The 25,674-nt window shown below is 35.2% G+C and overlaps 1 protein-coding gene across 1 annotated transcript in view; it reads right to left on the bottom strand.

The window, feature by feature from the left end:
• LOC149843488 (actin-related protein 2/3 complex subunit 2A-like) overlaps positions 1–25,464 on the bottom strand; it is a 39,644-nt gene extending 14,180 nt beyond the window's left edge. The window contains exons 1-4 of the mRNA XM_090001848.1: positions 25,252–25,464; positions 22,660–22,726; positions 22,236–22,443; positions 13,039–13,208 (exon numbers count right to left, since the gene is read on the bottom strand). Coding sequence (XP_089857974.1) covers positions 13,039–13,208; positions 22,236–22,443; positions 22,660–22,726; positions 25,252–25,313 — 507 coding nt within the window. The 5' untranslated portion in view covers positions 25,314–25,464. The remainder of the gene's footprint in view (positions 1–13,038; positions 13,209–22,235; positions 22,444–22,659; positions 22,727–25,251) is intronic.
• Positions 25,465–25,674: the final 210 nt, after the last annotated feature.

Genomic DNA, 25,674 nt, shown 5'->3' with positions numbered 1-25,674 from the left:
TGTAATACCAATTCAATGTAATTATATATATTTTATATATATATATATATATTTCATATATATGTGCATATATCTACCTACGCATATATATAATATATTTATTTCTCGTAATAGTCAGAGGGGTAGTTTAATCTTTTTGCACATATCCATTTTTGGATATGTTGTAATTTCTTTTTATTTTTTACTTTTATTTTTTTCTTTTTATTCTTTTTCTTTTTTCAATCTAGGTTAGTGTGTACCTTGGGGGCCCAACATCTAGTCGTTGGGCCCCTCCAACGGTCACATTTGTGACCGTTGGAGGGGCTCCAACGACTAGAAGTAGAGCCCCTCCAAGGTCTCCACCTCTATATAAATGGGGGTCCTTCCCTTGTATTTCATTCATGGCTTTGGGTCAAAGCCCAAGTGTTCAATAAAGATTATATTCTTTCTTTTAGTGCATTTGTGAGATTGATTGGTTTGTGCCTTTGTGCACAAGTGTTCTAAGTGTTCTTATTGTGCATGTGTGCACTTGTCCTTCATCGAGAATATTGGGTCTTGATTATAGTATCTTGTTGAAGATACTTTCACATGGTATCAAAGCGAGGTTGAAGAAAGAAGATCGTGTGGATTCTCACTTTTTATGGGCGTAAGAAAATAGAACTTCAAAAGCAACTCCAAAGACAAGCTCACAAAGGCTCTTAATGAACACAAGAGTTCATTCAATATACTCACAAGAACCACAAAAAATACTCAAAAGAGTATATACACCAAGAAGGAAAAGAGGATAAATATATCACTCATGTGGAGAAAGCCCACTCCAAAAAGAATACATAATGCATGGGGTATGGCCCCATATTTATACATGAAAGGAAGGGGCTAGAAAGAGCTGTTGGACCCTCCAAAAGCTCTTAAATGCTTTTGCTTTTTGACTTAGTCAAAAAGCAAAAGTCTAAAGGATGTCCAAAGTTATTTGCTTTTTGCTTTTTGACTTGGTCAAAAAGCATAAGCTTACACTAGTCCAAAAAAACAAAACTAACTAGTTGTCCTAATGTAACTAAACTAAAAAACAAATAAAAGATTACATATGATAGGATATTTACATATGAGATTGTCTATGAGATTACAACTTTTAACACTCCCCCTCAAACTTACGGTTGAATAACTAAAAGTTTCTCAAAAAAGAAAGTAAAACCGTTGAGCAGCAAGAGGTTTGGTAAAGAAGTCTGTCAGTTGATATTCAAAGGAAACATATGGAAGCTCAATGGTGCCTTGTAGAAATTCCTCATGCACGTAGTGGCGGTCCATTTCGATATGCTTTGTCCGTTCGTGAAATGTCTGATTGCTGACAATGTAAATGAAATTTTTATTGTCACAACATAACTGTGATGCTTTTGTGCTCTCAACACCCATATCTTGAAGCAGTCGCCTCAACCAGACTACTTTCATGGTGGTTGTAGCCATGGCTCTGTACTCGGCTGTTGTTGATGAAAGAGAGACTTTCTGTTACTTCTTGCATCTCTATGAAATCAATGATTCTCTTAAAAACACACAAAACCCAGTAGTTGAATGTCGATCATTTGGATCACCTCTCTAATTTGCATCAGTATAAGCAGTTAGTTCTAATGAGGAAAAAATAGACAAAAGAAGTTCTCTACAAATAGAGGTTTTAAGATATCTAATAATTCCCAATACTGCTCCCATATGGACAGTAGTGGGTGCATGCTGAAATTGATTTGCTGTGTGAACAACATGTGCAATGTCCGGTCGAGTGATGGAAAGGTAAGACAATGCCCCAACAAGATGTCTGTAAGGTGTTGGGTTCTCAAGTGGTTCTCCATCATCCATCTTCATTTTGCTATTTACGATCTCATGAGTGTCTACATATTTTTTATCTGTGATTCCGGACCTGTTAATAATTTCAAGAGCAAATTTTGATTGAGTTAGTAAATAACCTTTAGAGAACAGGCTACTTCAATTCCAAGAAAAAATCTTAAGAAACCCAAGTCATTCATTTCAAAATTAGTCTTGAGAAATTTTTTGATGTTGTCAACTCCCTCTTTATCACTTCCTGTTATGATCATGTCGAATAATAATACTTGCATTAGATTTCTTAATGAACAAAACAGTGTCAGTACGACAAAATCGAAAACCAAAAGTAAGCATAACTTAACTAAATTTATCATACCAGGTCTTTGGGGCTTGTTTAAGTCCATATAAGGCCTTATGTAAACAAAAGGCTTTTCCTTGAGGAATCTTGATGTCAGGAGGTGGTTCATTAAGAAACACATTCTTAACATCCATCTGAAATATATACCATTTTTTTATAGAGACAACAACAATTAAAGTTCTTACAGTGGTCATTCTTGCTACTTGTGCGAAGGTCTCATCATAGTATATTCCATATTCTTGGAAATAACCTTTAGCCACTAGACGAGCCTTAAATCGTTCCAGGGTGCCATCACTCTTGGTTTTGACTTTGTATACCCAACGACATCCTATAGGTTTCTTCCCTGGTGGAATATCGTGAATAGTCCACGTGTTTGCCTTTTCTAAAGCGCTTAACTCTGTTGACATGGCTTCAACCCATTTGGGATGTTCTTTTGTAATATCATACTTAAAAGGTTCTATGTAGGAATGTAATAGGATGATATATGCTTGGTACCTTGGTGAAAAGGACTCATAGGATACAAATTTTTTAGGTACTTTTGACATTCTTGATGATCTTCTAGTTTCCATATGATCTTGTGCTTTAGTATATTTTTCTAGAGCACAAAGTTGCTCCAGATTATCCCGTCTGAAATATTAAATGCATGCTGGGTGAGACGATTCAGTACTTCCACATTTTGATCTTCTTGGTCAGCTTCTTCTTTATTTATCTTTGGAACTAGGTCCAGTAGAAAAGAGTATTCATTACCTTTTGTAGAGTTTTTAATTTCAAAAAAACTTTCATTTTCTAAGAAGGATACATTTCGTGACACATATAGTTTTCTAGTTTTAAGATTAAGGCATCTATAGCCTTTCGGATCGCTTGCAATACCAAGAAACACACATGGAATAACACGAGGTGAGAGTTTGTCATTTTTGTTGGAAAAAACAAAACATTTACAACCAAATACCCTTAGCCTTGAGTAATCTGGGGTTTGTTTGAAGAGTTTTTCAACAGGTGAAATTATGCTCAATAAAGATGATGGCATTCTATTAATGAGATATATTGTAGTTAGAGCGGCTTCGGCCCAAAAAAATTTGGGTACTAGATGAGTAATAAGTAGGGTTCTTGTTGTTTTTATGATATGCCTATGTTTCCTTTCTGCTAGACTATTTTGTTGAGGGGATATATGAACATGATTTTTGATATGAGATTCCATGTAATTTTAGGTAATCGTTAAATTCTTTTGATAAAAACTCTCCTGAATCAGTGCGAAAGACAGAGATATCATTCTTGAATTGATTCTTGACTAGTTTATGAAATATTTGGAAATGAAAAAATACTTCGAATTTATTTTTGAGAAAGTAAATCCAAGTATGCCTTGTAAAATCATCTACAAAAATAACATAATATGAAAAACCTCCTTCGGACATAACCGGTGCAGGACCCCATACATCTAAATGCACTAACTCAAAAGGCCGAGATGAAACAAAATTTCTTTCTTGAAAAAGTAATCTCTTCATTTTTCCCAAGATACATTCTTCACACTTGAATATTTCAGAATTACAAAAGTATTCTATATTTGGAAACAGATGAAGCTTGGATATGCTAAGATGACCAAGTCTCCTCTGCCATATATTTAAGTTCATTTTCTGAACATTAAAACAAAAAGTATTTTTGGAAATTTCCAAAAAATTCATGTAGTATAGGCTTCCTTCTCTATGGCCTTCCCCAATCAGCTTCTCTGACTGACGATCCTGCACTCGACAATCACGAAAAAAAGAAGGAAACGTTATATTCACAGTCACATAGTTGAGAAACAAACAGGAGATTGAGATTTAATTTGAGAATATATCTAATTTGTGGAACATGAAATCCTTTTGAATTTTGAGAAACCTTTTTCAAAATTCCCTATTGCTTCAATTTCTAGTGATGTTTCATCGACAGTAAAAACATTTGATCCTTTTGAGTTATGACATTCAGATAATATATCAATATTTGGAGTCATGTGAAAAGAAGCACTTGAATCAAGAAGCCATAGAGTTTTACCTGGATCGGAGGTGCTCACGGAGGAGGTTGCAACTCTCGTAGATGAAGATGCTCCTTTGAGTAGAGGTTCAAGTGCTTCCACCAATTGAGCGATAGACATACTTCCAATAAAAGTTTCACTCGATTCTTGTGGTGGTCCGACATATGTTGCTTTCTTCTCATAGGGCCTTTTTAATTTGGGACAGTGAGTTTTTACATGTCCAGGTTCACGGCAATAGTAGCAAATGATTTTTTTTTCTCAAAATCATCATTTCCTTTTTCGTAGTTAGGTCTATAAGTCCTTACGAAGTTTCCAGGTTTCGAAACGGCTAGAACTGAGTCGTCATCGCTTTTAGCAATTCTACCTTTTAGTCTATTCTCTTCTATACTCAATTCCTCTACTGTATCTTCAATTGATAGTACTTTTCCACGATGAAGAATAATAGACTTAGTGGATTCAAATTTCGGTCTCAATCCACTAATAAACTGAAAGAAATGCTTCGCATTGATTTGGTTTTGGCGGAGTTCAATATCATGTGGATAATGCCACTTTGGTTCAAGAAGAGCTAATTCTTCCCATAATTCCGACAAGCTATTATAATACTCCCTAATACTCTTGTTCCCTTGAACCATATTTCTTACTTTATTTTGAAGGTTACACATATGTGCAATATCTTTAAGAGAATACATTCTCTTAAGATAGTCTCATGCTTCATTTGCATGCTCAAATTTTGCTAAACACGAGCATTTCTTTATATCAACACTCGAAATAAGCTAAGACATGATCTTGGCATGTCCCTTACGCCATTCTTTCCACTTTTTCTCGTAAGTGGCTATAGCCTTAACTTTTTCTACCTCCGTAAGAGGTATTTCCCCTTCCCCTTCAACCTTTGTAAGGATTAGAGTAGGTTCCTCATCAGTTCCATCTACTAATCCCCATAAACCCTTCTATATAAGATGCTTCATGATTGAAGCCCATGTGACATAGTTGGAATCATTTAGTTTGATGGGCTTAATGGTGACATTATCATTGTCATCAATTTTACAATTTTTGATGAAGTAGGTAAGAGCGGAAAGAGAGAAAAAAGTGAAAAGATACTCTACCACAAGAGTGAATAAAAAAATACTTCTCCGAGCTTTTTACGCTTCCACACGATCACCCCTTCAAAGAAGATCACTTTCTTGCAAGAAACTTGTGTGGCATGCTTCCCAGTGCACCAAAAAAACTTGCTTCAACCAAGCTTTGATACCATGTAAGGAAATAGAACTTCAAAAGCAACTCCGAAGACAAGCTCACAAAGGATCTCTTAATGAACACAAGAGTTCATTCAATATACTCACAAAAACCACAAAAAATACTCAAAAGAGTATATACACCAAGAAGAAAAAGAGGATAAATATATCACTCATGTGGGGAAAACCCACTCCAAAAGGAATACATAATGCATGGGGTATGGCCCCATATTTATACATGAAAGGAAGGGGCTAGAAAGAGCTATTGGACCCTCCAACAACTCTATTAGAGCCGCTGGAGAGTCCAACAGCCCTTACATACTTTTGCTTTTTGACTTGGTCAAAAAGCATAAGCTTACACTAGTCCAAAAACCAACAAAATAAAACTAATTAGTTGTCCTAATGTAACTAAACTAGAAAACAAATAAAAGATTACTTATGATAGGATATTTACATATGAGATTGTCTATGAGATTACAATTTTTAACAATTGGTGCCTCAAAAAACGTGCCCTCAAATTTTTGGAGATTGGCGTGGATTCTCTTATTAATCCAATATTTTAGAAGCCTCTTCTATCAAGAAAAATGTAAAACTCTATTGTGGTACGTACCTTCTTCCCTTGTTTCTCCTCTTTAATGGGTGAAAAAGATTTCCATTTCTCTCTCGGTTTCAAACTTAATGGCTCCAATTATCACGTTTGGGCCGAAAACATGGAGGCTCATATTAAAGGAAAAGGGCTTTGGAGTTATGTCCAAGGCTCGATTCCAGAACTAGAGCCTAAAATCACTTTGATGGAGAGAAGAGAAATAAAGATCCTTGAAGGAGAAGAAAGAGCCAAGGCGCTTGAAGATTATAGTAAGAAGCATGAAGAATGGGAGATGAAGAACTTTAAAATCCTCTCATGGATTTTCTCATCCGTTGAGACAAGGATTAATGCCAACATTATAAAGTTCAATAAAGCTTCTCAAGCGTGAGAATACCTTGAAAAAATGTACACTTCAAGGGATTTGTCCCACAAACATTACCTTCAAACAAGGGCCTTGACCCTTCAACAAAACGAAATGACTATTAGAGAGTATTTCACGAAGTTTTCTTTCATTTGGGATGAGCTTGTCATGCTTGAGCCCAAATGGAGCGAAGAAGCTATTGAGCTTAGGCATAAACAAGTAGAGGAAGATCGGTTTTTTAATTTATTGAATCGGCTTAGGCCCGAATTCGAACAAATTCGATCTTCTCTTCTATCCACCTTCACTTCCCCCTCTCTTAAAGATGTAATTACTAAACTAAGTGGGGAAGAGACTCGTATGGGTATAAGCAAGAATAACCTGAGTGTTCTAGCAACACCTTCTAATAATGAAGAAAATAAAGGTGTTAATGTCGTCTCAAGACCAAGGAGCAACTTAAGGACCTACAAGCCTCCCCACTTCAAGAATCAAAACCAAAGTTCAAGTAGTCAAGGTGGAAAGAGGGATTATAGCAAGCTTGTGTGTCACTTTTGTAAGGAACCGGGGCACATCAAGCCTATTTGCCCAAAGTGGAAGAAGTTGCTAGCTATGGCTACTACATCCCAACCTCAAAAGGAAGAGCGTTCGTCATCTTCTAATGGAGTTCTCTCACTACAACAAATTGTGGATGCACTTCAACCTCTTCCTAAGGGGGCTATTTTCGGAGCCGCTATGTCAACCACTTTTCCTTCCGGTAAGACCTCGTGGCTTTTAGATTCGGGTGCTTCATTTCACGTCCCCAAGTATTAGTTCTTTTTCAAAATACTCAAACAGTCTTTCTCCATCCCTTGTTTCAACCGCGGATGGAACATCTCTTGAAGTAAAAGGAATTGAAAATTTTGAAAAACAAGGGTTCTTTATTCCAAAAATTAGATTTATACCCAAATTAAACTTAAATTTGCTTTCGGTTTCTCAACTCTCGGATCATGGGTGTGATATAAAATTTTCATCTAACAAATGTTGCATACAGGACGCCAATCTGGGAAGTTGATTGGGGAAGGCTCTAGGAAAGACGATCTTTACTGTCGATTCCCTTCAAATTCCAAAGAACCCATTTTGTAATGGTGTCCAACAAAAGGATATTAATGTATGGCACAAGAGACTTGGACATCCAAATGTTGTACAAATTTCTCATTTACCTTTTGTTAAAAATATATGTAAAAGTGATTTCACTTGTAACGATTGTACTCTTGGGAAAATAAAAAAATTACCTTTTGGTCAAAGATCTATGTTTACAACAAGACCTTTTGAAATTGTACATTCGGATATATGGGGACCGGCACCTGTTTTATCAAAAGGGGGTTTTGCATATTATGTCATTTTTATTGACGACTACATGAGATATTGTTGGATATTTTTTCTTAAGCACAAATATGAAGTTTTTGTGACTTTTAAAACCTATCATATGATGATTAAAAATCAATTTAATGAAAATCAAAATTTTTTTAGAACTGACTCTGGTGGAGAATACCTTTCAAAAAGTCATGGTATTCTCCACCAAAGATCCTGTCTAAAAACCCCTCAACAAAATGAATTAGCCGAAAGAAAGCATAGACACATAATAGAGACAACTCAAACTCTACTTATTTCTCAAAACATCCCAAAAGGTTTTTGGGCCGAAGCTGCCTTAGCGTCTGTCTATCTGATAAATCGACTACCTTATAAAAATTTGAACAATATCTCGCATTTTGAAATGTTGCATACCAAAGAACCCGACTATAGTCGGTTGAGAATTTTTGGTTGCAAATGCTTTGTCCTTACTGACAAAAATGACAAGCTTTCATCGAAAGCCATTGCATGTGCCTTTCTTGGATATTTTGAAACCCAAAAAGGATTTTAATGTTATGATATCAAGAATGATAAGTTATGTGTCAAGAAATGTGAGTTTTCTGGAAAATGTTAGCGGTTTTGAGAGAAGTGAACATTATAAAGAAAACATGGATTACTATTTTTTATTTGAGTTGTTGATGATGAACTCACTCATAATGATGCTAATGATAAAGAAGATGAAGAAAATATTTCATCCCATCCACCTATCTTCCAACCTAGTGGTGAAGGGGCATCGAGAGATCCTATAACATATACCCATAGAGATAGAAACAATTTTAGAAGTGCAATTGAAAAATACAGTGAACCTAGTAGCTCCAATTCAACAAATAATGAAAACCTACAGAGAACTGAGAGAAGTAGAAAGAAGCCCTCTAGGTTCATCTCATATGATTCCTTTACACCTAAGCATAGAGCTTGTCTTAGCGTCATTCACTCCTATATAGAACCCAGAAACTTCGAAGAAGCCAAAAAGAATGATGAATGGCTGAAAGCAATGGAATGTGAGCTTTCAGATCTCAACATGACAAAAACTTGGGAATTTCAAGATCTCCCTAAGGGTAAGAAAGCAATAGGGTGTAGATAAGTATTTAAGGTGAAAACTAAGAGCGATGGATCTCTTGAGAGATACAAAGCTCGGTTGGTTGCAAAGGGATATAGTCAAGAATACATGATTGACTATAAAGAAACGTTTGCTCTTGTGGCCCACATGGTCATTGTCCGATGCCTCATCATTGTTGCCTCAATCAACAAATGAAACATTTATCAAATGGATGTTAAAAATGCCTTTTTAAATGGTGATTTAAATGAAGAGGTATATATGGATGCTCTGACAGAAATGGAGACTCTCAAAGGAAAAGTGCTTCGTCTTCGAAAATCACTTTATGGTTTAAAGCAAGCCCCCAAGGCTTGGTATGATAGATTTAATTCTATAATGTTAGAAAATGATTTTTCATCCTGTTTCACTGACACTGCTTTATTCGTTAGAAAAACCAATGCAGGGATTGTTATTATTCTTCTGTATGTAGATGATATGCTAATAACCAGAAGTGATACTAAAGGTGTTAGAAGCATAAAATCAATTTTAAAGGATAGATTCGAGATGTCTGATTTGAGATTTCTAACTTATTTTTTGTGTATTGAAGTAGCACTCTCACAGAGGGTATTTTTTATCTCAAACTAAGCTTGCCTCTGAGATTATTGACAGGTCAGATATTACGGATGATAAGGTTTGTGAAACTCCTGCTATAGTAGGAGCCAAAATAAAGATTGATGATGGCATCCTTCTTTCGGATCCCACTCCCTACAGGCAATTTGTGGGATCATTGGTGTATCTGAGTAAAACTAGACCAGATATCTCTCATGCAGTTCATACTGCAAGTCAGTTCCAACATGCACCAACATCGAATCACATGGGTGTCATCCTGCGGATCATAAGATACATAAAGGGTACACTACATAAGGGAGTATTTTTATTCTTCTTCTAAATTAAAATTAATTGCTTATACTGACTCTGATGGGGGAGGTGACCCAAATAACTGTCACTCCACTACTGGTTTTTGTGTGCTTTTAGGAGACTCACTAATTTCATGGATATATAAGAAGCAACAAAAAGTGTATTTTTTCTCAACTGAAGCTGAATATCGAGTCATGACAACTACTACCATGAAGATTGTATAGATTCATCAGCTATTAAAAGACATGGGGATTAATGTAGGAGGGCCCACCAAGTTATGTTGTGATAACAAGAGTGCAATTTATATTGGCAAAAATCATACGTTTCATGAGCGGACTAAACACATTGAGATGGACTGTCACTATGTTCGAGAAGCCTATCTGAAAGGAGTCATAGATCTTCCATATGTAACTTCAGAATATCAGTTGGCAGATTTCTTCACTAAAGCATTGTGTTCTCCACGGTTCAACTTCCTTCTTGGCAAACTTTCAGTCATCTTGCCCTAAGTTTGAGAGGAGGGTGTTAAATTGAAATACCGATTCAATGTAATTATATATATTATATATATATATATATTTATTTATTTATTTATTTATTTATTTATTTATTTCTCGTAATAGTCAGAGGGGTAGTTTAGTCTTTTTACACATATCCATTTTTGGATATGTTGTAATTTCTTTTTCTTTTTTACTTTTTATTCTTTTCCTTTTTCAATCTAGGTTAGTGTGTACCTTGGGGGAGCCAACATCTAGTCGTTGGGCCCCTCCAACGATCACATTTGTGACCGTTAGAGGGGCTCCAACGACTAGAAGTAGAGCCCCTCCAAGGTCTCCACCTCTATATAAATGGGGGTCCTCCCCTTGTATTTCATTCATGGCTTTGGGTCAAAGCCCAAGTGTTCAATAAAGATTATATTCTTTCTTTTAGTGTATTTGTGAGATTGATTGGTTTGTGCCTTTGTGCACAAGTGTTCTAAGTGTTCTTATTGTGCATGTGTGCATTTGTCCTTCATCAAGAATATTGGGTCTTGATTATAGTATCTTGTTGAAGACACTTTCACAGTATATACTATACTGGGAGAAGGTAATCATCTGTGTGTTCTTGACAAATTCACTCAAAACATACCTTTGGAAGAATCCCAACCTAAAAAGTCAAGTCGTATTTCTAATGCATCAAGTAGATTTGTATCCTATGAATCCTTCTCTCCAAATTTCAGAGCATGTTTAATAACCCTTCACTCGTACTATGAATCATCTCATTATAATGATGCCAAACAATATTCTCATTAGAACGGAGCTATGAAATTTGAACTTAACGCTCTTAAAAAAGCCAACACATGGGAAATTGTTAATCCACTCTTAGGCAAGAAACCTATAGGATATAAATGGGTGTTTAAAGTAAAAACCAAAAGTGATGGGGACGTTAGAAAGATATAAAGCAAGGTTAGTTGTCAAAGGGTATGCTCAAGAACATGGAATAGATTATGATGAAACCTTTACTCTGATTGCTCGAATGACAAGTATTCGAGCTCTTATTGCCATTGCATCTATTAAAAAATGACTTATTTATCAATTAGATGTTAAAAATATTTTTTTGAATGGTGATCTTAGTGAGGAAGTTTACATGAAACCTCCTCCTGGAGTAAATTTAAATGAAAAAAAAATTAAATTAAAAAATGATTTGTATGGTCTCAATTAAGGCCCTAAAATGTGTTGATTAATTTGGGTTCTATACTGACGCTGCTCTCTTTGTCAAGTAACAGGTGATACTATTGTGATTCTTCTTCTATATGTTGATGATATGATCATCACAGAAAATGACAAAGAAGGAGTGATTGAAATTAAAACAATTTTAAAGAAAACTTTTTATATGTCTGACTTGGGTTTTTTGAGATATTTTTTAAGCATTAAAGTGGCCTACTTTCCTAGAGGATATATTTTTTCTCAAACAAAGTTAGCTACTGACGTTTGTGCTAAGTCGGGAATCTCGGATGACAAGAAGGTGGAAACCCCATAAGTTATAAATGTTAAATTAAGACTTGAAGATCCTACTTCATATCGACAATTAATTGGATCTCTTACTTACCTCTTTATCACCCGACCTGATATTGCTCATGTTGTTCATGCAGCAAGTCAGTTTCAGCATGCTCCTACCACAATGCACATGACAACAGTAATGAGGATTGTGTGTTATATTAAAAACATTATCTCAAAAGGGTTTTTCTTATCATCTTTTTCATCTTTTGATTTAACTGCTTATACTGATGTTGATCGGGGCGGTAATCCAAATGATAGAATATCAACTACTGGTTTTTATAGTTTTTTAGGAGATTCGCTAATTTCTTGGAGGTGCAAGAAATAACAAAATGTATCTCTATCCTCAACTGAAGCTGAATATCGTGCAATGGCCACAACAATAATGGAGATTGTGTAGCTTAAAAGTCTTCTCAATGATATGGGCATCATCACCTTAACACCATCGAAGATGTGCTGCGACAATAAAAGTGCAATTTACATCGCAAGCAACCACACATTTCATGAGTGTACTAAGTATATTGAGATGGACTGTCACTATCTATGTGACGAATATCTGAAAGAAACTATTACTTTGTCATATGTCACATCAGAGTACCAGTTGGCAGATTTCTTCACCAAAGCGCTTCCAAACTTTCCGTTAGCTCCCTGTAAAGTTTGAGGAGGGTGTTAAAATATATGTACATGTCTTGTCTAGAATACCTGATAGAGGCATTTTAGACTTTTCATATAATTGTTTCTAAAAACAACTATTTTATTAGGTTAGACTTTTCTTTTTTAATTAAATGTAACTTTTTATTATTTTTTTATTTTTAAACTACATTGGGGTCCCACCATAGAGTCATTGGGACCCCCAACGGTCATAAATATGACCGTTGGGGGCTCCCAACGACTCTATGTGGGAGCCCCCAATGGCCTCTAACTCCCTCATCTTGTGTATAAATAGGGGACCTCTCCCCTTGTATTTTAATGTATGTTCTCCCACTCTTTCTCTCAATAATATTATTCTTTTTGCCTTTTGGCATTATCCCTTTGTAGATTTATGTGTGTGCACTTTAAGTGCTTGTGTACTCTCTTTTGTTTTTTGTCCATTGTTGGACTTGAAAGTGTTCTACACTCAGTATTTGTATTTTCGCTTACTTCATTACAATAACATGGTCTATTACACATGCAGAACAAGAAGGTTTTCTCCAGCAATGGCTACAAATATATTTTCTTAAACATAAATACATCAATCTTAGAAATAGGTGTTATTTTAAAGACATTGCAATCACAATAATATGAAAGAAGAATTACATCATTAATGTAAAGTAGAAAAAGTTAAATCTTAACCTGGGGAATCAAGAAATAAGATTCTTTGGGCCTATGCACAAGAGCCACAAGTCTATCAACATCTGGAGCAACAGTCTTGGATGCTAGGTGCTTTAGAACCACTCTCAATGGAGCTCCTAGTACCACTTCTCTTACTGATGCAATCTTTACCAAAAAGGCATATCTTTGTTCTGTTTAATTATGAAACAAAAACATAAATGAGAACAAAAAGAAAAAGTATACCCATCAAAGACTATTAGAGATGATATAATTAACATCAAAAAGCTCTGTTAACAGAAGCAAAAACATAACCAGGAAAACAATGTCAATGAGACTAACCTTTAAGATTTGAAAATATCTAATCACAACTAAAGGAGAAATTCAAGTACAGAATGTTTCTGAATAAGCATCAGGGCAGCTAGCTTGATAAGAGTAGACTTATAGACTGCAGTTAAAAGTATGAGTTGGCCTCATCTAGCCAACCTAGGCAACCTGGGAGCTGGCAACAAATTAGGCAATGCCTCTTAGTTGCAAAAAACTAGGTCAAGACTTAGTCAACCTACGTGACAAAGACGAGCAAGAAGGTGGTGAGGCGTTGCTTATCATGCCAGGAGTCTTATTCTTCTTTTCTAATGATAATTGATGACCCTATGCATTAACCCTAGAGTCATTCTGGTGGGATAGGCAGGGCCTAGAGTAAACCTCATCCAAAAGCCTTATAAATAACAAAATGAGTTTTCTCTGATATTCAGTAGTGTTTATATCATGATCAATTTTAAGAACAGCCAAAGCCCAAGCATATAGTCAAATAGCTATAATTTTAATCTTTAAGGGGGCTGTTAACATCCATGACAGCCTTTAGTGGGTGTGAACACATTTATCACACACCCCTAACATATTAAAATGCTAGCCATTTGATGCATTGGTCGTTGTAAGGAAATGAGTTCCTCCGAAGAGTTTATTAAATCACCAAAAGTAGACACTCAAAAGAGTTCCACCAAAATATCACAATGAACAAACAAATAACCACAAATAGGTTCACTAATCACTTACAAATACCCACAAAGAGGAACAAGAACAAAAAGATAAAAAAAAAAATAAATGTTTTTATTGATCTCAACACATGAAAGAAGCACACATTTGAAGTGGGGCTTGGCTCCATATATATACACAAGAGAAGAGGGTCACAGGGAGTCGTTGGGACCCCAACGGTTCCCTATGTTGACTAGTCAACAAGTGTTGACTAGGTCAAATGCAACAAAAAAGAAAAAACCTAACAAAAAAAATCCTAGTTACATTATATATATATATATATATATATATATTAACACTCTCCCTCAAACTTACGGTTGGATAACTGAAAGTTTATCCAAGAGAAAGTGAAATCTAGGAGCAACGAAAGGTTTGCTGAAGAAATCAGCCAATTGATATTCTGAAGTAACATAGGGAGGATCAATAGTGTCGTGTAGGAATTCCTCTCCACATAGTGACAATCCATCTAATGTGTTTGGTTCGTTCGTGGAAGGTTCGGTTGCTGGTAATGGATGAAACTTTTGTTGTCACAGCATAATCGTGATGCTTCTTTACTCTGAACACCCGTATCAGTCAGCAATCTCTTTAGCCAGACTACTTCCATAGTGGTTATAGTCATGGCTCTGTATTCTTTTTCAGTTGATGATAAAGAGACTTTTTGCTACTTCTTGCACTTTCAAGAAATCAACGATTCAGCTAAAAATATACAAAAACCAGTAGTTGAGTATCGGTTATTTGGATCACCTTCCCAATCAACATCGGTATAAGCAATTAAATCTAAGGATGAAAGATGAAGAAGCTGATAAGAAAAGTCCTTGAAAAATAAAAGTTTTAATATATCTAATAATACGCAAAACTGCTCCCATATGAACAACGGTAGGAGCATGCTGAAATTGGCTTGTTGTGTGAACTGCATGCACAATGTCAGGTCTTATAATTGACATATATGACAATGCCCCAACAAGTAGTTTGTATGGTGTTGGATTTTCAAGTGGTTCTCTATCATCAATCTTCATTTTGACATTGACAACTTCGAAAGTGTCAACCTTCTTATCATCTGAGATACCAGACATGTTAACAATATCTAAAGCAAACTTAGATTGAGTCAGTAGATAACCTCTAGAAGAATAAACAACTTCTATGTCAAGAATTTTTTAAAAAAAATCCAAATCAGTCATTTCAAAATGTGTTTTGAGAAACCTTTTAATGTGTTCAACTCCCTGTTTATCACTGTCAGTGATAATCATATCGTCCACGTAGAGAAGGATGATAATACCAAAATTAGAAATCTTAACAAACAAAGTTATATCAGTGAGACAAGATTGAAATCCAATATCAAATATAACTTGACTAAACCTGTCATATCAAGCCTTTGGTGCTTGTTCAAGACCATACATGATCTTGTCTAAGCGAAAAGCTTTTCCTTGAGAAAAGCATTTTTAACCAAACTTTTATTGTGGTAACTATGCTAGGCGATGTTTCTATATAAACTTCTTCAACCAAACTTTTATTGAGAAAAGCATTTTTAACATATATTTGATATATAAACCATTTTTTCATAGAGGCAAAAGCTACTAAGGTCTTAATTGTGGTCATTCTAGCAACTGAAGCAAAGGTTTCTTCATAATCTATTTCATACTCTTGGGAATATTCCTTGGCAACTAATCTGGCTTTGTAATTTTCAAGAGTTTCATCACTCTTGGTTTTAACTTTATACATCCATCGACAACTTATAGGCTTTTTTTCTAAGGGAATGTTTTGAATAGTCCAAGTATTCGCTTTTTCTAAGGCATCTAATTTTACTCTCATAACTTCTACCCATTCAGGAAGTTCCTTTGCTTCAGCATAGTTGGAAGGTTCTATATAGGAATGTATTAATACAATGTAGGCTTGATACATAGGTGAAAATGACTTATAGGAGACAAAATTTTCAGGGATTTTTGACATCTAGATGACCTTCTGGTTTGTATCTCTCCCTGTTTTTCATCATTGGTATATTTTTCAAGAGCACATGGATGTTCTAAATTACCACGCCTGAAATATTGGACACAATCTTGCTCTTTATGAGATGGTTCTTCACTTATCACATCATTTTTAACTTTTTGGTCTTCATCAATATCACAATCACTAATCTTTGGAATTAAATCCAACAGAAAAGGATACTCATTTACTTCCTTAGTTTTTTCGGTTTCAAAAAAAAAAATTCTAAAAAAGACACATTCCTTGAAACATATAGCCTTTTAGTTTTAAAGTCAAAACATTTGTAACCTTTTTTATTATTTGCATATCCTAGAAAAACACAAGAAATAGCACGAGGACATAATTTGTCATTTTTGTCGGTAAAGTCTTAGAGTAATTTGGGATTTGTTTGAAAAGTTTTTCAATAAGAGATGCATTTTTTAAGGAAGAGGATGACATTCTATTAATAAGATAAATAGTAGTTAATGTGGCTTCAGCCCAAAAGTCTTTAGGTATTTGGTTTGTAATAAGTAAAGTCCTTGTTGTTTCTATAATATGCTTATGCTTCCTTTCAGCATAACCATTTTGTTGAAGAATATAAGGACAAGATTTTTTATGTGTGATACTGTATAAGTCTAGGTAATCTTTAGATTCTTTTGATAAAAACTTTTCCTCTGAATCAGTGTGAAAGATGAAAATATCATTCTTAAATTGATTTTTGACTAAATTATGAAATATTTGAATATGTGAGAAAACTTTAGACTTATGTTTAAGGAAATAAATCCAAGTGTGTCTCGTAAAATCATCCACAAAAATTACATAATACATAAAACCACCATTTAATATAACAAAGAAAGATCCCCACACATCTGAATGTATTAACTCAAGTAGTCGAGAAGAAACAAAGGTTCTTTTTTGAAATGATAATCTCTTCATTTTACCAAGAATAAAATTTTCACATATAAAAATTTCAAAATTACAAAAAAAAATCATCTTTGGAAAAAACTAAATCTTGGATATACTAAGATGGCCACGTCTCTTATGCCATAGATCCAAATCCAATTTTTTAACATTGCAACAAAATGTATTCTTGGGTATTTCTAAAAAATTCATATAATACAAGCCTCCTTCTCTATGGCCTTTTCAAATCAGCTTCTCTCACTGACGATCTTGTACTCGACAATCACGAGAGGAGAAGAAAGCATTACATCCATAGTTAGATAATTGAAAAACAGATAAAAGATTTAAGTTTAGTTTAGGAATATATCTAATTTTTGGAATACAAAATCTTTTTGAGTTTTGAGAAATGTTTTCAAAATTTTCTATTCCTTTTATCTCAAGAGATGTTCCATCGGCGGTAAAAACATTTGACCCACTTGAGTTATGACATTCGAATAACATATCACTGTTTTGTGTCATATGAAAAAAGCACCTGAATAAAGAAGCCAAAGAGATTTACCGGGATCGGAGAAGCCGAAGGAAGAGACCGCGGCTCTAATGGATGAAGATGCTCCTTTGAGTAGAGGTTGAAGAGACTCCACTTTATTGTGTTAAGGACATGTTTCTAATAGATGGTTCACTCGACTCCTGTGGAGGTCCAAGAGAGACAACTTTCTTCTCTTAAGGTTTCTTCAATTTAGGACAATATGTTTTTACATGTCTCGGTTCACGACAATAGTAGCAAATAACTTTCTTTCTTTCATACTCATTGTCTTTCTTCTCATCATTTAGCCTTCCATAGTGTGGGTTTGTAGGTATGAACATAGTTTTTCGATCTAAACACGGTTAGATCCGAGTCATCATCACTCTTAAAGATTATCTTTTTTAGCCTATTTTTCTCCATACTTAATTCTTCTATCGTGTCGTCTATCGAAGGAACTTTCCCTCGATGAAGAAGAGCGAACTTGATGGATTCAAACTTTGATCTCAATCAATTAATAAATTGGTAAAAGTGTTACACATCTATTTGATTTTGACGGGGTTCTATATCTTCCAAACAATGCCACTTTGGTTCAAAAAGAGCCGACTATTTCCATATTTGGACAAACTATTATAGTATTCTCTAATGCTTTTGTCCCCTTGAATCATATTCTGTATCTTATCTTGTAAGTTGCATACATGTGCAATATCTTTAAGAAAATACATTCTCTTAAGATAATCTCATGAATTGTTTGCATGTTCGAATTTAGCAAGGCTTGAACACTTCTTAATGTCGACGCTACTAATGAGCCAAGACATAATCTTGGCATATCCCATTCTCCATTCCTTCTACTTTTTCTTATAAGTGGTTCTTGCCCTATTTTTCTCAACCTTCGTAAGAGGTACCTCTTTCCCACCTTCTACTTTGGTAAGGATTAGTTTGGATTCCGGATTAGTCTCATCCACTAATTCCCACAACCCTTTTCCCTATATACGGTGCTTCATAATTGAAACCCATGTTACATAGTTTGAATCATTGAGCATAATGGGTTTTATGGTGATATTTTCATTGCCATTCATTTTTACAAAGGTAAAAAAGAAAAGAATAGAAAAAGAGGAGAGAAAAGAATGGGAGTAACAATGGAAGTCACAAGCACTCTATCACCAAGCAAACGTCATCAATCACGAGCATTTCAAATAGAAATTGCAAGAGAGATTCAACACTTTCAAATTTGGAGTGACACACTTCCCAATGCTCCAAAAACAATTTTAGCTTGATCACCACTCTGATACCATGTAAGGAAATGAGTTCCTTCGAAGATGTTCACTAAATCACCAAAAGTGGACACTCAAAAGAGTTCTACTAAAATATCACAATGAACACACAAAGAACCACAAATAGGTTCACTTACAAATACCCACAAAGGGGAACAAGAACAAAAAAATTAAAAATAAATGTTTTTGTTGATCTCAACACATGCAAGAAGCATACATTTGAAGTGGGGCTTGGCCCCATATATACACAAGAGAAGAGGACCATAGGGAGCCGTTGGGACCCCAACGGGTCCCTATGTTGACTAGTCAGTAGTCAACAAGTGTTGACTAGTTCAAATGCAACCAAAAAGAAAAAACCTAACAAGAACAAATTCTTAGTTACATTATATATATGTACATTTACATTTTTTAACAGTCGTCACCAGCAGCCATGGACATTCTTTAGTTGTGCTTTTCAAAGAACATATTAAATGACATTGTGTATTTCCAAAGTACAAAGGCCCACGGTGAAGACAAATCATGCATGAAACCACTGCCATTTTGTTTGTAAGTAGTATAAATTTGAATGTGAACTTGTTCACATCCAAAAGGCCATGAAATTTAACAACTCCATTACTGTATTATACTGACAAGTATAGCATGCACACACGCACAACACACACACAGTTCATTATATATATATATATATATATATATATATATATGTGTGTGTGTGTGTGTGTGTGTGTGTGTAATGAACTATTCCTATATATAGACAGCTGAGGCATAAAGTTACATACACTTTTATTTCCTACTTAAGTAGATCTATATGCTGATAAGACATGTGATACCTAAACATTAAATTTCTTCTTTTTCTTTTTTGACATGGAGAGCTCTTAATTTATGATGTTATCCCTTTGTACTTGTCATTATACAGCTGTTTATGCTGTAGGCTTTTGAACTACTCCATTTGAACTAGTTGAATACTTGGATTTTGATCTTTGGAACTTAAAGTGTTCATTAGAATGAATATATCTAATAACTTATTTTCTTTTTAAATATTATACAGTAATTCATACTTGTAAACTGTAATCTATTATAAAGCTACAATAGTCATGACTTGGGATAATAGATTTTAAGTTCATAATTATCAATCAAAATTCAAAACAATTTTGTTATTTTCCTTAATTACCCTTGTATTTTCCTTTCTTTTCTGTGTTATCTTCTTGGCAGTTTTTTTCAAGTAACATGGGAAGGATATTTCCAGCAGTGCTTCTACCAACTGGTCCCAGAGGCAAATCCACCAGCAGCACCCCGAGAAAAGGAAAAACCCAAAGTCCAACCCGAAATCAAAAGGTTAGCAGATGCATCGGGATATGTTCACTGGGTCAATCACCCAGGACGTCAGGATTTGGTCGAAGTGGACTACTAGTACTGGAAAAGAGAGATTTGAGCCCAACACCAGGCAGAAAATTTAGGTCTTGATTGGAAAGAGTATCTGGATCTTGCTCTGAAGGGTCTAGCAGTCAAAAATACAGGATGTGGATTGAACCTGTCAGAAGAGTCCAAAGAGGACCTGACATATCCAGAAGACCAAACTATGGGTCTTGGATGGTTTGAATATGAGTCACCCATGCCAATGACCTTCGGCATATCAGACGAAGTTGGGCCAAGTATCAGCTCAGAGGTCAGAGCCTTTGCCACTTATGTACATTCACTGGGAAGATGCCCCTGAGCAGGAAAGGATAGTCAACCGGGACTATAAAGAATGGGAAAACCAGCAAAGAGCACGCTGGGTCCGAGGTAGAATGAAAGAGGACTGGAGAAAGTTCTTAGACCAAGCTCTCAAGGGGATTTGTTTCCAACAACAATAGTACAGATCACCTGAATTGTTCCATCAAGACCCATACAGTCAAAAAAGGTGGATTGAATACTGTCGATCTGGAGCTCACTTGGATAGTAATTTGTATCTCTTCAAAGAAGATCCATTTCCTTGGGGCATTGGAATCCCAAGAGGAAGTGAAGAACCAGAAGAAGAAATCCCGGAATTTCCATTAAAGCTGAACCCGCTCCAGTATCTGGGGCATCCACAAATATCAGTCTTATGGACAGACCTGCTACATGGATACAACTGCCAAGATCCAAATTGAATATGAAGAATGGGTCAAGGAACAGAAGGCACAATTTGCCACAGAAGCTGAAGCCCAAGAACACATCCAACAGGAATTGGAACCCCTATTCGAGATATCTTCTTAGCATTTTTTTTCAAAAAAAAAAGGAAAAAGTTTTTTTCTCGAAAAAATCTCAGATGCTTTAAAAACTTTCTTAAATTTAAAGAAAAATTTTAACAAATGCTTTCACAATACTTTTTATGAAACATAAAAGAAACAATGAGAAATTTTTTTAAACTAAAATAAATAGAAAATAGGAAAATTATATTTTTTAAGTATAGAAAGTAAGCTTTCTTACAAATATCAGAATAATTTGAAAATATCACCAATATGTATCCTTTTGTATTGGCTGACCAGTATTTGTCATAACTATCCTGAAATTTTCAAAATATTGGAGATATGGTTCCAAACAACTTCCAGGTGGCCCTAAGAGATGTAGGTGCTTAGCAGAGATATTTCCTAGCACTTTTGGCAACATAGTTAATATGATACTTGATTAGAACTTCTAAATTGAATAGTATCCAGATCAATGTTGTCAGTATCGGCCTGAATTGCCCGATATGTATCGTATCGGCAGAAAATTGAGACAGAAATGACTTAAACCAGCTAATTAAAAAAAACTGAAAATTGAACAAAAATGTTCTTTTAATATTTTTTTGACACGTATCTTTCCCTGGTTAAAAGTTGGGTGATTCAGATTGATTCACCTCCGAATCGGTATCGCCCAATTCACCTGAATAGCTTAAAAAACGATACAGTGTCCGAGACGATACTGACAACATTGATCCAGATACAATGAAAACTACTTCTTGTGTCAGTCACTATGGGACAGATGACCAGTCACAATATTGCAGCTTATTTATCATGTGTTTGAATGCAGTCAGACCTGAGATCCTAGGATCTTGAAATAATACCAAACAATGTGTGTCTGTAGAAAGCAAGCAGAGAGAATAAAGGGTCTGCCAAGAAAAAAAATAGAGAAGATAAAGTATTCTTCCTCAATAATGAGCTTTACATTGTTTCAATATGAGCTTTAAGGGCATCTCTAGAGAGATCTCGACTTTTGAGGATCTTTCAAGATCCAGCATCTAATAGGAAATCTGAAGATGCCATTCTCTCAGGACAGATCAAGATGTCCCTAAGGAGATTCTGCAATAACAAGATCTCATGAAAATACCAGACGATCAGGATCTCCCGTGGCATACAAAGCCAGAAATGCTGTGGCAAGACAACCACTCATAGAGATGAGGACATAATCGTCTAGAAGTTGAAAGAACAAAAAAGAATGTCAAAGATCAGGATTCTGAAGGATCAAGCCTATAATCTTCCCATAGACATAGCATAACAAGCTAATTATAACCTTGAGTTAGAAACTTCTTGGACCTTCATCTGACGGAAGTTTTGACAGATTCAGTTTCATTGTAAGGTTGTATCCATCCTTTGGAGGATCAAGAATTTGTACAACGCCACCATATGCTGCTTTTATAGCTTCAATTGCACCAAAAGGAAGCCCATCAAAGAAAACCGTTTCTGGAGGTGGAGTAGGCAATGACACTGATAGCAGAATTGAATGAGGATCCCTCACAGAGAACTGCAATAAAGAATTTCAGGATTAAGTGAAGACAGTTCAAGAAATTTCAATTTATAGCATCAATTAGATCTAGAAGGAACAGATACAACAACATTGATAAGAGAGAGAGAGAGAGTTCATAATGCAATGCCTAGAAAGTACTCTTGGTTTCCATAAGTATAACAATATATACAAACAGAAAAGAAAAAACCACCTACATCTAAAGGCATACAATACCTGAATGTGATAGCGGACATCATCAAATTCAACTGAATGGCAATCCATTTCAACAACTCTTTCTGGACTGCAAGACAAATGTTGCAACAGGACTAATCAGCAGGAGATTTTAGTATATACAATTGTCTTAAATAATTTCAGAAATCCAACACTATGTTCATGTATGTATGTACGTATTAATATGTATTGTGTACATATCATGTTGGTGTGTATCAGTGTCAGCTATATCTCAGCAAGACAAAATATCAGGATACTGTAGGTGTTCTGATAAGTCCTAGGAAGATTTTGACATTAAAAAATATTATAATATAAATAAATAATAAAAATAGTTTTAGTAATACTTTTTGTAATAAAAATGACAAAAAAGTAGATTTATTTTTGTAAAAATAAAAAAAGAAATGCAGTCATCTCACTATTGTTGCATATTATCCAGTAATAGAACAATGGTCATTCTCTTTAATAATTTTTCATTATATCATTACATACTGTATTTGGCGATGTATGTGACACTGACACATAGATATACATGGGAATTGTTAGCTTCCACAGAAGTTTGTAGATGTTAACAAGTTTTGCCGCAAATTTACAAAACTAACAAATACAATAATCACATGGTTATTTCATGCATTTACTGCCACCACCATGGGCACTTCAGTCATCCTATAGAGAAAAACATATTAAAAATACTTGTGGATTTCCATATACAGCTAATGAATGTAACATTTATTCATTATAAATCACTAAAATGCCTGTAGAGGTATAGAAGTGACAGTTAATGCATTAAACCACCATATCATTTTTATATTTGTTTGGAGTATAAATTTCTGGTGGACTTGTTAATAGGACATGGCAGTTAACATGCATTCTCTCTCTTTCTACTAATTAAAGAAAAAGGAAGTTATTGAGAAGATGGTACCAAGCTAGAACACATAACCGATACTATTTATAGTATACAACATGTTTATAAGATTGTATTGTATTTGGGATAAAAAGAGTCAGTGAAATATTCAACAATGTCCGTTGAGTTTATTGAGGAAAGGAAAAGCCAAGGAGCAGCGCAAATAATTTATATCATAATATTAGAAGCTGAATTAGCTAAAATATAAAGCATTCTACATCGACCAGTCTCCAAGTTAAATAAAATGAAAATGAATTTTAAGATCATCGGCACAGGCCTTCTAAAATGCACTAGTAATTGGAACTTAGCTTTATAGTTCAGGTGAATTTTTAGATCACTGACGCAGGCCTTCTAAAATGCATTAGTAGTTGGAACTTAGCTTTACAGTTCAGGTGCATTTTAAGATCATTGGCATAGGCCTTCTAAGATGCATAAGTAATTGGAACTTAGCTTTATCATTCAGGTGGGCAATCTGCTGCAAACTTGCAATACAAGGCTTTACTAGATCACTAACAAAGGCCTTACAGTTCATCCTGTTGCATATGGTGGATTAATGTTTCCGTACCAGATACACCTCTCAGCTAAAATTGGTAATGTTGCTAGGAACCTTAAAGGTCAAAGACTCAAAACATTTCAGAAGAGCAGATTGTGTTCCTCTATCAGCACCTAGGATCCCTAATTATTGCAGAAGGCAAGCTAATCTTATCCAAGCACGTGATATCACGTTATCTGTTTGAGTTAGCAACAGTAGATTAGGAAAACTAACTCATATAAACAATTGAGCGTCAACTTTTATGTGTTAGCATACTTGAATCCTCTGCCTTTTTCACTTAGTGGAACCAATGAGATATAATTCTTACAATAGGCAAGATAATCGTTTCTAAGCACACGATATCATGTTCTGCTTGGGTTAGCAACTGTAGACTGTGAAGAGCTAATTCATATAAAAAATTGAACCACAGCTTTGTATGTGTTATGACAGACTCGAATCTTTTCTCTTTTTACTTACAGTTCAAGCAAAATTCTACCTTGTAAATGTTATGAAGATTTCAATTCTATAGTTAGGCACTTGCAATTGGTAGGGGTGAGGCAGCATTCAATGCAAAGAGGGAGAGGGGTGAAGCTTACGCAGCATTCAACAATGTCCAGGCTCGGCCCAATATGTTTTTACTGTCTGCTTTTGCATTCTTCAAAACATTGTGATGATGGGAGTTTACAACCCAAGTTTGGCTGGATTTTGGTGTTTATTTCTTGGGGTATAACATATATTCATGAGCTGCTGTTTAAATACATTATTTCGAAGCAAATAACATGTCCAAGAACAAAATAAGCTATGGTTTAGCCAACACCCAACAATTTTTTCTTGAGGTTATGTCGTATATCCTTGAATTGTTATGCAATATGCAGCAACATGATGCAGAGAAAAAACACAATTCTTACAAATAACAATACTGTGAGGATCATATTAGGTAAAATTAAGCAAAACCTAACAATTTCTTTTTGGTAAATGGACAGTGGCCTGGCAAGAGACCTCGAAAGGAAAGGGAAATCGGCAAGGAATCGAACGTAAGGAAATAATGGTAGATCAGATCAACCCAAAAAAGGGAACCAAACAAGGAAATCGAACATGTATCTGCATAATTCAAGAAAAAAAGGCTCCAATCGAGATAGAATTAAAAGGAAAGAACACCAACTTTTGGATGCGATTTAGCAGGATCTGCAGAAGAAACCTCGAGCGAGATTGAAGGAGGATCATGGCTACCCCCCTCCCAAATTACCTAGCTTGTGTAGTTGTGATCCTCTTCCTCTCCTGATTTCTGCAGGAAATGTATGAGAGAGAGAGAGAGAGAGAGCTCTGTCTTCTACCGATGCAATCCCATCTTTTTTCACCAAAACAATGCAACCCCACGGGGTGGAAGAGGAACTACCCTTCTTTCTTTCTAATTGGATACGAATCTTGACCTGTCAACGGATCGGGTTTCAACCGGATCAGGTTGGATGACATGGTCCTGGTTTGAGGCACCACTTCTAGTAGGACTGTAACGGTTTGGGTGCAAACTTAATACCAAACTCGGATCCGATTATTACTCAGTTCCAGATTCGGCTACCAAACCCAA

The sequence above is a fragment of the Nuphar pumila genome, chromosome 3 (genome assembly GCF_984573655.1).
Source record: "Nuphar pumila chromosome 3, dmNupPumi1.hap1.1, whole genome shotgun sequence".
NCBI classification, from domain to species: Eukaryota; Viridiplantae; Streptophyta; class Magnoliopsida; order Nymphaeales; family Nymphaeaceae; genus Nuphar; species Nuphar pumila.
The sequence above is the reverse complement of the archived record's forward strand: the minus strand, read 5'-3'. Positions and strand labels throughout refer to the sequence as shown.